The 13,639-nt window shown below is 46.2% G+C and overlaps 1 protein-coding gene across 3 annotated transcripts in view; it reads right to left on the reverse strand.

Moving 5' to 3' along the window:
* Positions 1 to 13,639, reverse strand: part of BBS4 (Bardet-Biedl syndrome 4) — a 35,743-nt gene that overhangs the window by 11,366 nt on the left and 10,738 nt on the right. For 2 of the 3 annotated variants that reach the window (XM_058846680.1, XM_058846679.1), the window contains 6 exons: positions 7,577 to 7,656; positions 4,866 to 4,929; positions 4,049 to 4,160; positions 3,426 to 3,498; positions 1,890 to 1,943; positions 397 to 524 (listed from right to left, as the gene is read on the reverse strand). In XM_058846680.1, coding sequence (XP_058702663.1) covers positions 397 to 524; positions 1,890 to 1,943; positions 3,426 to 3,498; positions 4,049 to 4,160; positions 4,866 to 4,929; positions 7,577 to 7,656 — 511 coding nt within the window. Of the gene's footprint in view, positions 1 to 396; positions 525 to 1,889; positions 1,944 to 3,425; positions 3,499 to 4,048; positions 4,161 to 4,865; positions 4,930 to 7,576; positions 7,660 to 13,639 lie in introns of those variants that run through there. The other variant, XM_058846681.1, reaches the window with a different exon arrangement.

Here is a 13,639-nt window from a genome sequence, read left to right on the forward strand (position 1 = left end):
ACCAGCACATCTCCCTCAGCCCCAAACTGCTCTGAGGGGAAGCAGCAAGTGACACCCAGCCAGGGATTTTGGATGGACAGTCAGGGTTACACTGTTTTGAGAGATAAACCTTTGGGATGGATGAAGTCAGTTTTGGATCGCTCTGCTCTCAGGCATCTCCGTCCGTTTGTTATTCCACTTTTTTTCTGGCAGCCCTTCCAACAGCTCCCTTCCTCCCTGCCACTCTGTCAGCAGGAGCAGAGACAGCTGAAGTGCTTGGAAGTGCCAGCTTTGCTCAGAGCCCCCATAATTACCATTAGCTTTTTAATCACGGCCTCAATTCAGATCTGGGACACCAATCAATTTTCTCCTGGCATAGGATGGGAATGGGCAGATGGAAAAAGGGATGTTTCTTACTCTACAGCTTTCTTATATACTTCAATGGCTTTATCCATCTCCCCCTCCAAGAGGTGAATTTTGCCCAGCATCATGTAGGTCAGATCGTGTCTGTTGAGCTCCAGGGCATTGTTGAGCTGGTCCCGTGCCTAAAAACACAACCACAGAGAATAAAAAAATACTAAATGATTACAGAGCCAGCAGCAAAGCAACAGCCCATGAGTAATCCTCAACAGCCAGGGAAGGAGGACAGCCAACAAACACCCCCTGCACCTGGAGAACACAAACCCCAGCCCAGCTAAATCCTTGGAACAAGCTCTGCACCAGCAGCCACCTGCTTTTGGGTGCAGTAAAAGGCAACACCTTCAAGCCAAGCAAGAGGCAATGACCTCCCAAGGAGGAGATGAGCAAGGGCCTGCTCCTGGATTTGAGTTTGTTTGGGCTTGAGGGATGCTCTGGATTTGTTGGGTGAACTGATACTTTGCAGCTTATTCTTCCTTAAAATGCTTATTCCAGCAGTGAGGAAGTGAAAATCTCAGTGGAGGTGTGAGCAGGTCCCAGTCTGGAAGGTGTTAGTGCAGACAACAAATGCCAAGTGTGAGCCCACACTCCAGAGGCTGTTTTTTCACAGGGATGCCTTGAACAGGGAGCACAGCTGGGGTTTGCTGCAAGGGCCACAGCACCCCACCAGCAAGAGCAGCAGGGAGAAGCTGGGCCAAACTGGGAACAAAAAGGGTCTAAATGCTGGTTTTTCCCTTAGAGTAGCTGCATCAGACAGCTCAGTGCTCACCACCAGTACTCAAGGGATGGTTAAGTGAGGAACTGGGAATGGCATGCTCACACCTGGGAACAAAACTGCATTTCAACCTCCAAAACTCCTTTACTAACTCCAGGTATAGTTCAAAAGGAGCTTCAGACACAGGAACAAAACCTTGCCATGGAGGAAAAAAGGACCTGCTGCACCTCCAGCAAACATTCACCCAACTCTTTCCCTCTGAATCCTGCCAGAGCCAAGCAGCTGAGGTTTCTTTCAGGAGGTCTCTGCATGAGGTGCAGCAGTTTGAGCTGGGGAAGTGGTTTGGGGTTCTACCATCACCCTTCTCGTGCTTCAAGACTGCTGCTCTTACAAAGCCAGCAGTGTTCCTGGGTCTGGCTTTAAAGGGCTCAGACACAGAAGCAGCTCTTATTGGAGCACAGCCCATTTTCTGTCTAGTTTGAGGTTTCTCAAACATCCCTTTAAAATTAGAAATGTTCTCTGAAAAATCTTAGATTTTAGAAAAATCTTAGAAAAAGCCTCTGGCCCTGCCACAGGCTGATCTCCCTTTATACAACATCACTGACTTACAGCTGACTCAAAGTAATTCAACACACAAATGGAAACAGAGATCACAAACCTTTGCTCCCACAAACAAAACACTGAAGCAAAAAACTTTCTTGGTACCTCTTGCTGCAAATGATCCATTTCAAGCTACCAAAGACAGTGAAATTTCTGGGATGCTTCCCACTGACATTACCTTGTTGAAGTGTTTCAGGTACATGTAGCATACACCCAGGTTGTGGCTGATCTCCTGCATGAAAAAAAAAACAACCAAAAAACCAAATCAGCACAAGGTATGAAATAAAATCTGACAACACTGACCTGGAGCAGGAGAGCCCTGTTACTGCCCATACCATTCTTGCTTTGTAGAGCAAATAAACCTATAAATTACAGTTATTTCAGGCACCTACAGAACTTAAGTGGGGTTGTACACAGAACATTACAGTCCACTGAGACAAAAACCACAGAAATGACAAATCTCTTTTGAGAGTTCAGGGATACCCTCTTCAGAGAACAAGGAGCACAGACTGGTTTCTTCATCATGGTCTGAAACTTTCTGCCCTCGTGGGTGACTCAGTCTGGCTGTACATCAGTAGGACATGCAGTGTCCAACTCAGCTGGACAAAACTGGAAGATGTGCCTAATTTTCCAAAACACAGCTTGAGCACGATATCCCTCTGGCCTCCTAAACTATTTTGCACAGGGTAGGAAAATCCCTTAAGGATCCTAAAGACTCTGCTGACACTGTAGGGAGTATCTGTGCCCCTAACTCCTCACCCAGAGTTTAAAACACAAGGCACCTTCCCCACCCCAGCACATCCCGAAAGGCAAGGTCCTCCCAATTCCTAATTTTATTCTGCTGAGCATTTCACTGATTCATCAGCTTAGACAGCCTTGACATTTCATAGGAAACTCTCTTACTTCCCCGTTAACCAGTTTTTCTCCACACAGCCTCTCCAGCTGTGCAGAACCGAACCAGTGCTGAACCCAGATTGCTGTGGATTGTAGAATGAGGGAAGAGCACAGCCTGATTCTGCTTCCAGTGCTGAGCCAGGAATGGGGAGTAACTAATCAAAATACCCACTGGCATCTGCCTGCTGGGCTGTAAATAGGGTTACAGGCATGCCAAGCACTGGAAATGCAGGTGGAAAAAAGACTTGTGATACAAAAGGTTTCTGAGTTGTCTGGCACAGGGTAATGTGAATAACACCAAAGCTGTCCTCGTATCCTGAATTTTAGATGTACTGAGAAACAAAAGAATGAGCTCACACATTGCAAGCCTACTTAGAAACACTTCTGCAGGCAAAACAGGCACCTGCAGAAGGCTGCAAGGCATGGCCTCACCCACTGTCACACCTTTCCCTTTGCAATGCTCTTTCTCTTTTTGTCTTTTTATACAGAAGAGCTAATTTAATCACTGCTCCTGTATTTTCAGTTATGTTTTGCATTACAAAAGCTTACGCAATTACTCAAGCAAGTTTTAATAACTGAGGTTTCCAGACTCTCCCCATACTTCCCTTAAAGTACAGATGTGGTTATGTTAAAACTGATCCTTGGCATTGGATCTGTTGCTCAATCAATCCTCTGTGCCCCAAGCCAGGGATTTGCCTCAAGGCGTGGGATTTGGCTCCTGTGATCCAAACCAGGCTCAGATCACAGGCAATGTGAGCTCACCTTGGCTTGGGACAAGTTTGCAGCTATTACAAAGATCTGCAACTCCCTGAACACTCACCCAGTCCTTCTCGTCGAGTTTTGCTGCTTCATTGTACACTTCAATGGCTGCCTTATGCTTCCCCAGGAGAAACCTGCAAAAGGATTGCAATTCTTATGTCTTTCTTGTTTTCAGACCCTGCTGTGCACCCACTATCACCTTTGCCAGTGAAAAATGATCCTGTTTGCTGCATCTCCAGAGATCTGCAGGAGAAGTTTACAGTCTCAGCACTGCTCCCTCTCAGGACCAAGGTCATCCATCCTGACACTACTGGGGATGTAGGGAATGAATGCCCAGGCTCTGCAGCCTGCTTTTGTCTCCAAGGAAAGAGACAGGTGCCCTGACACAACACTCAGCAACACAAAAGGGTCTGTAGGGCAAGTCTGCCCAGCTCAGGTCAGCGCCTGTAGCTCTGGACTTGAAATCAGTATCACCTTTCTGCCTGAAGCCCAAAGAAAAAGAAAACACAGCAACCAGGCAGATAACAGAGATTCTGCTTAAAGAACAGCCCACGCTTCTGGAAGCCAAGCCAAGTGTTGATAAGGAGGAAACATGTCTGGAATTAAGCAGCCTAAGAGAAAAACAAAGCATGGAAGGTCCTGGGTGGCACATCCAAGAGAAATAACAAATAAGACACCACTCACAGGGATCGTGCCACCTGCTTGAGGTTGTCAGCGCTTCGAGGGTTCAGAATGGAACATGTCTGGAAAAGTTCAAGAGATTCTTGAATTTTGCCCTCCAAGCGAAATATCAAAGCTGTAAGACAACATACAGCAGGCAAATGAATCCATTCTCAGCAGGAAAAACGTGCCTCTGACAGCAGGGAAAGAAGGGGGAGTACAGATACATCACATCAATACTCCTCTGCTGCCTCCCCCTCTGCAGCACCAGCACTTTGTGTCTGAGGGCAGGACTCTGAGTGCCTGGAGAAATCCAGGGGTCAGAACAAAAGCTTTAAACCTTGGGCAGTTGCTTGTACAGATGCAGTCTGGATTTCTCCCCTCCCCAGCCTCTCCAAGCTGCAGTATGTCCCTGCCAGTAAATCTCCACTGTTCCCCACCATGGCACTTGGAATTGGAATGCCACATTTTGGGAGACATTTTTTAGGGGCAGGAGGGCAGGGCAGGAAGAGGAATACCATCTTTAGAGCAAGGAGTGAGAAAATGATCACCTGGGGTGGGTAAGGAACAGAAAACATGCATCTGTAACAGAATCGAACACACTCCAACACACTGAAGGCCAGGAGCCCATAACCCAAAGACGACAAATACAGAGAAAACAGGACATTTAATCTGCCCATTTCATATGACAATCCCAAACTTCAAAACTAAGTGGAGCAAGCAGAGGGAAAAAATGTATTTTTGACATAACAATTTATGTTTCTCTCACCTATCCCCTGTCCTGTTCTCTGTATCTCAAAGCAGGGGTGACCTGCTTTAGCAGAAAGATTTTCAGACATACCTTGAACATAGACAGCATATTCACAGAGCCCTTGGGACTCCTGGAGCTGCTCTTTGATGACAGCCTGGAAGGACAAAATTGTAAACTCACATCATTTTAACGAAGCTGATTCCAGAGATTGGGTTCCAGTTACAAAAACCACAACCCCACCTCTAACAAGGGCACTGGACCATGACTGGGACAACCACAAAGTGCACACGACAGAGCTCTGTGCCAGGAACACTGTGGCCCTTTTAGTATTCCTCTGTTCATTCCTATTCTCAAAGATAATTAGATACTACCTGGGGAAAACACCAGGAGGCATCTCTGAAAGCATCCTCTGCTGATAAGGGTATCTACTCCAGGCCCTTTGTGAAGAAATAAATTGAACTTGAGAACTGCAGCGGAGTCAATGAAAGCCAGAAGAACAAACGAGGAGTGAACAGGGAGAAAAGCCTGATGAAAATGTAAATTCTTGCTGGCTGCATCCATGCAGCTCCCAGTTTGGGGTGGGGTAGCTGCATCTTGGATATATTCCATAGTCAAACTGGTCCCACCTTTGGGAGAATGAACACCCTGGATAGGAATCAAGAGCATGATTTCTGCTCTGAGACTCCTCTTCTGTCAGAAGTGGAAGAGATACAGAGGGGTAAGAAGAATTTCTGGGTGAGCAGTAACGTGGTGCTCATCTGGCATTTCAGATGTGTATGGTCAGTACCAGCATCCCCTGCCTCCGAGAGGAACAGAAGTGAAGGACCTGAAAACTGAACCTCAAATACAGCACATGGCAGGAAAACTATTATTAGAGAAAGTTATTCTTGAGAAGATATAAACTGAGGAGTTACTATTGAGAAAAAGGAAAGTTCTTATTGACAATCCTCACTCATGAAGAGAGGAAGGAAAAGGAAGAACAGGACTGAGCTGCTCTTCCCTCACCTGTTCCTGCTAATTTATCAGTGTAACTCTTTACAAAGTGCATGATTATAAAACATTGTACTCAGAAACAAGCAACATCTCCTCAATTCGGATACTCTGGATTGTTCCATCTACATAAGCCCAGATTCTCAGAGCAAGAGAGGGCAATAGAGAGCTATCTTTTAGAGAAATCTGATTAATTCTATAAACCCTACAAAGTCCCACAGCAAAAGGCCCTCAGCTGAGGAATATGATCTCTAATCCCAGATTTTTTTCCCCCCCAGGTTTATTTAAGGTGCTGATGACAGAATTTAGACACAACTGGCAGGAGACCAACCAGTCTCTGTCATGCCAGGGGATGCTGCAGCTGCACACTTGGGGATGTCTGCCTGGCACTTTGCTCAAGCAGCACTGAAAGGATCAAAACCACTTTAATGCCCTCACTCTGGGGAGTTGATGTCAGTAAATAAACAGCTTTTAATGGCCTTTTAGTTCATTGAAAACTATGGGAGATTTTAAAACTGTGTTAGAGAGGGAACATTCAAAGCACTGAGCAGGAAAGACCAAAATTAATTAACACGACAGGTCACTTGTTTCTTACTGAGACTAAACTAATGGATTTTAACAATGTCCAAACTGTCCTAGAATCTCCCAGTTTTACTGCAAAAGCACTGCTTTGTGAGCTCTGAGGAAATGGAAAGCTGGCCTGGCAAGCAGAGGAGTATTTATTAGCTGTCTTCTCTCGATTTTCACCTGCTATTTCCATGCTTCCATGACTGATAAAGACATGGAGATGTCAGTGTTGCCCTCATATCATCCATTTGTTATTTTCTCTGATTTCCTAAGCAGCACATATTTTTTTTTCTATACTTTGTGATTCCATATCCCATCACAGAAACAATCAGCACACAGAATCACACCAAGAGACTCCAATCAGACAACAAAAAAGGGAAACAATTTTCTGTTTTGAGGGTTAGCCCAGCTTGTGTTTCTATCTATGCAAACCAAGATCTGAGAGGAAATTACTGTAATACAACTCCCCGGCTCTGTTAATTAAGAGCTAAATGAAATTCCTCCAGCCTTCCTGCTTCCTAAGCACCCCCAGGACCTCTCCAGCTGAAGCAAGTCCTGACCAACCTGTTCTGTGTTTCAGAAGCCAAAAAGCCTGTTCAGATCTTTGCTGCACATGCCAGAATCAAAATGGCAACTCTTGTCCCCTCCTCCTGCCCATGGGTGCATCATCTTCTTGTGTTCATTTTATCAGGAAAACACATCATTAAATAAGAATTTGCCATTTCCTTAGCCCACTTACCATTATAATCCCAAACAACCGGTTCCAAACCACTCACCGAGCCCAAGATGAATTAGAGTGTGCCACGGATCATATGTAAAATGAAAGAATTTTGCTCAAGAGTAACCAGGATAATTTTTATTTACACTTGGCAGTAATGCTCCCCTCAAAAACTGACGTGTTTTCATAGCATCTCTGTAGCACCAGTGAGAAATCTGCACTGCAGAACTGTGTTATCATCAGGTTGGAAACCCCTATCCATCACTTGGAACAACAGAGGTTTGCAGTTCTTTCCACTTTTCTCCTCCCAGTGACATCCTGAGCTCACACAGAGCTCCAAAGAGCTGCACCCTCAGATCCTGAAGGTAGCCAAGGATTGAAGAACACTGAAGTCATTTTACTTGTGTTTTTTCTTGGTCCTCTTATTCCAAAAGAAGCCAGGAAAAAGGTGGTTTGGAAACTGTCAAGAAAACTGGTTTTTATGACATCAGTAAAATAATTCCCACATTGTGGAGGCAGCTCTTACCTTACACTCCTCGTAGTCTCTGCGGACGTAGAGCAGATAAATTAACCAGTTCCTCCTCTCTAGGACTGGCAGCTCTGGTGCTGTACATAGAAAATATTCACAGAACACAAGGAATCAAACTGAGCAGCAGAGAATCTGGGAGAGATATTCCCAACCACCTCAACTGCCTGCACAAGGCAAGTAATTGAAGAACTGCAATTGCAATTAATGATTTGACTTGAAGGCTGGTGTGCAGACTTCTAACCAGGGTTTGGTTTAATTCTACTTTTCAAACTGGTGTATAAAACATCTTGTTCAGGACAGACACTAAATAAAAGCTCTAAGCAGAAAACTGCCACCTGGTCTACTGGAAGGCATCCCTGCCCATGGCAGGGGGGTGGAACAAGATGGGTTTTAAGGTCCCTTACAATTCAAACCAGTCTGGGATTCTAAAAGACTTGAGGCATCGGCTCCTCCTGGAGCAGATCCTGGAGTAAACAGCTCCACACACACATTTTAATTCAACACCAACACTGCTTGGAGGAATTGGATCTTTGCAAATACACAAGAAGCGGCTTGGAGGAAATGAGTTGGATTCACATTTTGAATCTAGGGCAAAAGAATGGAAGGTCTTTAAGATAATTTTCTGGGACCAAATGAGCATGAAACGGGCGATACGCACAAAAGGAGATTGAAGAGATGGGGTCTGAGAAGGTGTGAATAATTTAAAGAGGTCAAACTTAGATCTTTGAAACTGTGAAGGGACTATGAAACATCACAGGTCTGAGAGACTGCAAAGCTACTGCAGAAAAACATTTGATGCAGTGGAGGAGGAAGCCTTGTGCTCCAGCATTTCAATGGTGCGGAGCTCGCAGCAGTAATTATGGCAAATCACGGATGGATGTTGCTTAGCGATATCCACTTCGGGTTTACAAGTTGAACACACTGCTGTGCATTTCATTAAGGCTGGGAATGTATTGCCTGGGACTGGAGTCTCCATTCCGAGGGGTAACCATAGCAACTGGCCCAAAAGCTCCGTGTTTGTGAGTCAGTCGTGTGACACGAGCGCAGAGGCAAAGCCAGGCGAGGGCTGGGGCAGAGCCGGGGGACACGGCACAGGGACACCTTCCTTCTCCATCCTCAGTCCTCTGGGGCACAGCACAGAGCCCAGCCAGCCCCAAACACCTACCACAGCTCCAGCAGCACAGGGACCCCTTCCTTCTCCATGCAGCCCTTTGGGGCACAGCACAGAGCCCAGCCAGCCCCAAACACCTGCCACAGCTCCAGCAGCACAGGGACCCCTTCCTTCTCCATCCTCAGCCCTCTGGGGCACAGCACAGAGCCCAGCCAGCCCCAAACACCTGCCACAGCTCCAGCAGCACAGGGACACCTTCCTTCTCCATCCTCAGCCCTCTGGGGCACAGCACAGAGCCCAGCCAGCCCCAAACACCTGCCACAGCTCCAGCATCACAGGGACACCTTCCTTCTCCATCCTCAGCCCTCTGGGGCACAGCACAGAGCCCAGCCAGCCCCAAACACCTGCCACAGCTCCAGCAGCACAGGGACACCTTCCTTCTCCATCCTCAGCCCTCTGGGGCACAGCACAGAGCCCAGCCAGCCCCAAACACCTGCCACAGCTCCAGCAGCACAGGGACACCTTCCTTCTCCATCCTCAGCCCTCTGGGGCACAGCACAGAGCCCAGCCAGCCCCAAACACCTGCCACAGCTCCAGCAGCACAGGGACACCTTCCTTCTCCATGCAGCCCTTTGGGGCACAGCACAGAGCCCAGCCAGCCCCAAATACCTGGCTCAGCTCCAGCATCACAGGGACCCCTTCCTTCTCCATCCTCAGCCCTCTGGGGCACAGCACAGAGCCCAGCCAGCCCTGGACACCTGGCTCAGCTCCAGCAGCACAGGGACACCTTCCTTCTCCATGCAGCCCTTTGGGGCACAGCACAGAGCCCAGCCAGCCCTGGACACCTGCCACAGCTCCAGCAGCACAGGGACACCTTCCTTCTCCATGCAGCCCTTTGGGGCACAGCACAGAGCCCAGCCAGCCCCAAACACCTGCCACAGCTCCAGCAGCACAGGGACACCTTCCTTCTCCATCCTCAGCCCTCTGGGGCACAGCACAGAGCCCAGCCAGCCCTGGACACCTGGCTCAGCTCCAGCAGCACAGGGACACCTTCCTTCTCCATCCTCAGCCCTCTGGGGCACAGCACAGAGCCCAGCCAGCCCTGACACCTGGCTCAGCTCCAGCAGCACAGAGCACAAGGGGTGAATGGGGAGCCCTGGGCCACTCTGCCATCAGAGGTGAGGAAGAAGAAACTCTGCAGGGGAAGGGCTGGATCACGGGAGGCAGGTGCCAAGTGTAATTATATTTTGGAATGGCTGAGCTTTAATCACCTCTGAAGCGCACCCGGCTCTCCCCCACAACCCACATCAAGACCAGTTTCACTGTGAATTCTTAAATCCAACATCCTTCAGCTGTTGAATTTAGAAAACATTTCACAAAGCCATTCTCATTTTCTTGGTTTTTCTTTCTTAAATTCCAGAATATCCACCTAGATTTATATTAGAGCTGAGAATTAAATGTGCACACTAGCAATTTAAGGTCAAACACCTTCTAAAGAAGGTTCAACTACCCTAAAACAAATAGAAAGCTTGAAGTCCAAACAAAAAAGTAATCCAAACACACAAAAAGTAATCCAAACAAAGAAGTAATCCAAACAAAAGAGTAATGCAAACAGGCTAAGCTTACAGAAATGCAGATCAGGGATCCAAATGTTCCCGAATTCTGCTCTGCTGTGGAGTATCTAGATCTTTGTAAGTAAGGCATTTTAATAAGTGTGTTCCCAGATCAGATTAATTGATTTCTGATGGCTTTATGCTTCCTATCTGTCCTTCTTAGAATGAAAGGATGAAGGGAAGAGTCAAGAGGCTGCCTAAATAGCCACAAATGGATTTAAATCTCACTATTTCACATGTGAAGCCCATTCACGGGCTACCTAATTAATTGACACTCTGTAATTACTTCCCTGTGTAGGTTATTACCAGTGCCAGGGTGTGACAGAAACACAGCTCTTAGGGATGCTGGAAATGCTCTCCCCCATCCCTGCAAGTGTCCAAGGCCAGGCTGGAAAGGGCTTGGAGCACCCTGTTCCAGTGGAAGGTGTTCCTGTCCATGGCAGGGGGTAGAACTGGATGGGCTTTGAGGTTCCTTCCAACCCAAACCAGTCTGGGATTCTATAAAAGCAGCTGGATTTGTGTGCCCTTCCTGCCTGGCATCTCCTGGTGCCACTATCTGATATAAAACACCAACCCTGACATACCTGGGCAATTCCCACCTTCTTTTGTAAGTATGGATTTAAGGACAGACTGCAAACTCTGTGTACCCCTCAACATTCCACTAACAGTCAGAACTGAAATATCCTTCACCATTTTGTGCCTATTAAAACAGCCTCAAATTAGAAAATCCTGCAGCTGCCTGACACAGGGAATAACCAAAAGATCTCCAGACACACCCCACCAGGTCTCCAACCATCTGTTCATGCCTTACTGTGAGGGTAAAAAGAAAAAGTACCACTAAAGGTTAAAATATACACCAATGTTGTGGTTTAAGATAAGACACCAGTACACCAGAGAGGGGACGGAGGATTGGTTGTTTAATTCCTGAAGGAAAAAGCTTTTTCACACTTATGAGACAAGAAGGATGTTATTCTCCACTCCCACACCATGGAAACACCTGCTGGGAACAGGGATGGGAAGGAAGAAATGATGAAAATCAGACCAAGGGCTGAGCAGAACATCAGGCTGAAAAGGGAAAGGGGAAAAACCCAAGGAGTTGTCTAAAAGTACTGGGCTGGAGAGAAAATGGAGAAATCAAAAGCCACCGTGAGCCCCAGGAGTGAGCATGGTTCACATCTGCAGATAAACCAGCTCTGATACACTGAGCTAAAGTAACTCTGACTGGGAAAACACAGGGAGATTTTATGCTCCTAAAAGTCATTTGGAAATAGCAACAAGGCTGACTGAGGGGATACAAATCGCTTTTTTTTTTTTTCTTCTTTCTCCCTAAGACCAACAAATTGAAAGCAGGCAAACAATTCTGACATTTTTCAAAATCTATGTCTAAATTCATGATTAAATTTGACACAGGAACATATCTGATCCCCCCCAAAAATCGCTGTGGGAAGTAAAGGATTATTGCCAGGCTCTATGCTCTATTCAGATGCAGAAAGAATTAATGGAAATTATTTATACCCCTCTCCAGATCCACAACCATCTTAACGTGCATTTCTGCTTTCCCACAAAGCAGTGGATACCTGCTCCTGGTGCATTTACCTCCCTCAGGTTTGCTCCCCCAGCCTGCTGATAATGGGTCACTGCATTCTCCTGAAGAAAATGGAAATAACAAATGCCTGGTTACTTGGGTCTCTAGCTCCAGAGAAAGGGAATAAAACACCTTTTTCAATACTTGGACCTTCAGGATTTTCTCCTATGTGACTGCTGTATGAAGACACTTTTCTTTGTCACCTCCAGCAATAATTCAGGCACTGCACAGGCACAGTGGAAAAGTGTAGTTTAGATCCTTCTAGCAGTGAAGAAACAAAAAGCCATTATTTGCTGTAAATCAATCTGCCCGAGGGCCAGTCCAGGAAAACACAATCATCAAAGAACTTGGTATCTACATCAAAAAGAGTTTATAACTTGCATAATTGTCTTTTGGCCTCTCTTTTGTGGGACTGCAAAAATCCTGTGCCAGGGAGTCAGGCACCAAATATATGATTAAATGCCTTTGAAGTGTGTTTTGATTGAATTCGAAAGAGAATCCATCTGATCCCCTCGCTGGCCAGTGATTGATTGCACAAGCCACTTCCAGCAATGTGATTTTTCTTTCTGACAATGCTCCTTTAAGGAAGCCAGTGGAGCAGAAACCCTGACAGAGTCAGAGTATGATCATCAGGTTTGTATCTGTGCTGCTCTATCATCACTCTTCCCTTTATTCATCCTCTTATACATTTTCTCGAAGGACTGAAAAAAATAATAATGAGTTATTCCCTTTTGTGTAAACCTCCCTAGGAAATTATTTTGTGCTTGCATCTTCATATTGGGTAATTATAGCTTAGGGATGAACTATCAAACAGGAGTTTAGATTTAATAAAAGGGCTTCAAATTGCTGTAAAAAGAAGAGGGGGGAAAAAAAGCCCCAGAAGCTCTTATAAGATTTTGTGGGGGAAATGATTTCTAAAGCACCAGCAGTAAGAAGTGTCTCAAAAACACATTTTAGTCATCTCAGAGGGAAAAAAACAGCTCAAAGCCCAGCCCTCCTTCCAGTCCAGATTACTGGAAAGGGTCCAAGTTCATCCCTTCCAACTAGGAACACAACCTGCAGCAACCTGAGCAAGAGCAGCAAAGGGGCAAAAGACTCAAGAAGACACAAAGAAGAACTTGTTATTGCCCAAAATTCCCAATAACCTAAAACACACATAACATACAGCACAAGGAAAGGACAGAAAAGCTTTGCAAATGCAGTTAAATATAAGTATTTTTAATTTTTTTATTCTTCAGTAGCTTCATGAGCCAGTCTGGCTCCATTGTGGTGGGTACCATGCATGTGGGAAAGGTTTTCCAAAAGGATTCAGCTGTCCCTTTCCAAACTCTAATTCAAAATTCCATGTTGCAAAACAGCATCATCCAAGAAGCTGAGAGATATTTTCAAAACTAACAAACACCCAGGCAGTGCCTCAGTTCTCTACTCTGACATTTTGATATTGAGGCAGCAGAAGCAGAAAAGAATTTCATAAAGTGAGCCTTAGAATCACAGGATGGTTTGAGTTAGAAGGGACCTTAAAGATAATTAAGTCCCACCCCTCTGCCATGGGCAAGGACACCTTACACTGTCCCAGGATGCTCCAAGCCCTGTCCAACCTGGCCTTGGACACTGCCAGGGATGGAGCAGGCCCTGTGCCAGGACCTCACCTTCCTCACAGTCAGGAACTTCTTCCCAATATCCCATCCAACCCTGTCCTCTGGCAGTTTAAAACCACTGCACCTTGTTCTGAAGAAACCAAAGCAGGAGGC

Source organism: Poecile atricapillus, chromosome 11 (assembly GCF_030490865.1).
Source record: "Poecile atricapillus isolate bPoeAtr1 chromosome 11, bPoeAtr1.hap1, whole genome shotgun sequence".
In the NCBI taxonomy this organism is placed as follows: domain Eukaryota; kingdom Metazoa; phylum Chordata; class Aves; order Passeriformes; family Paridae; genus Poecile; species Poecile atricapillus.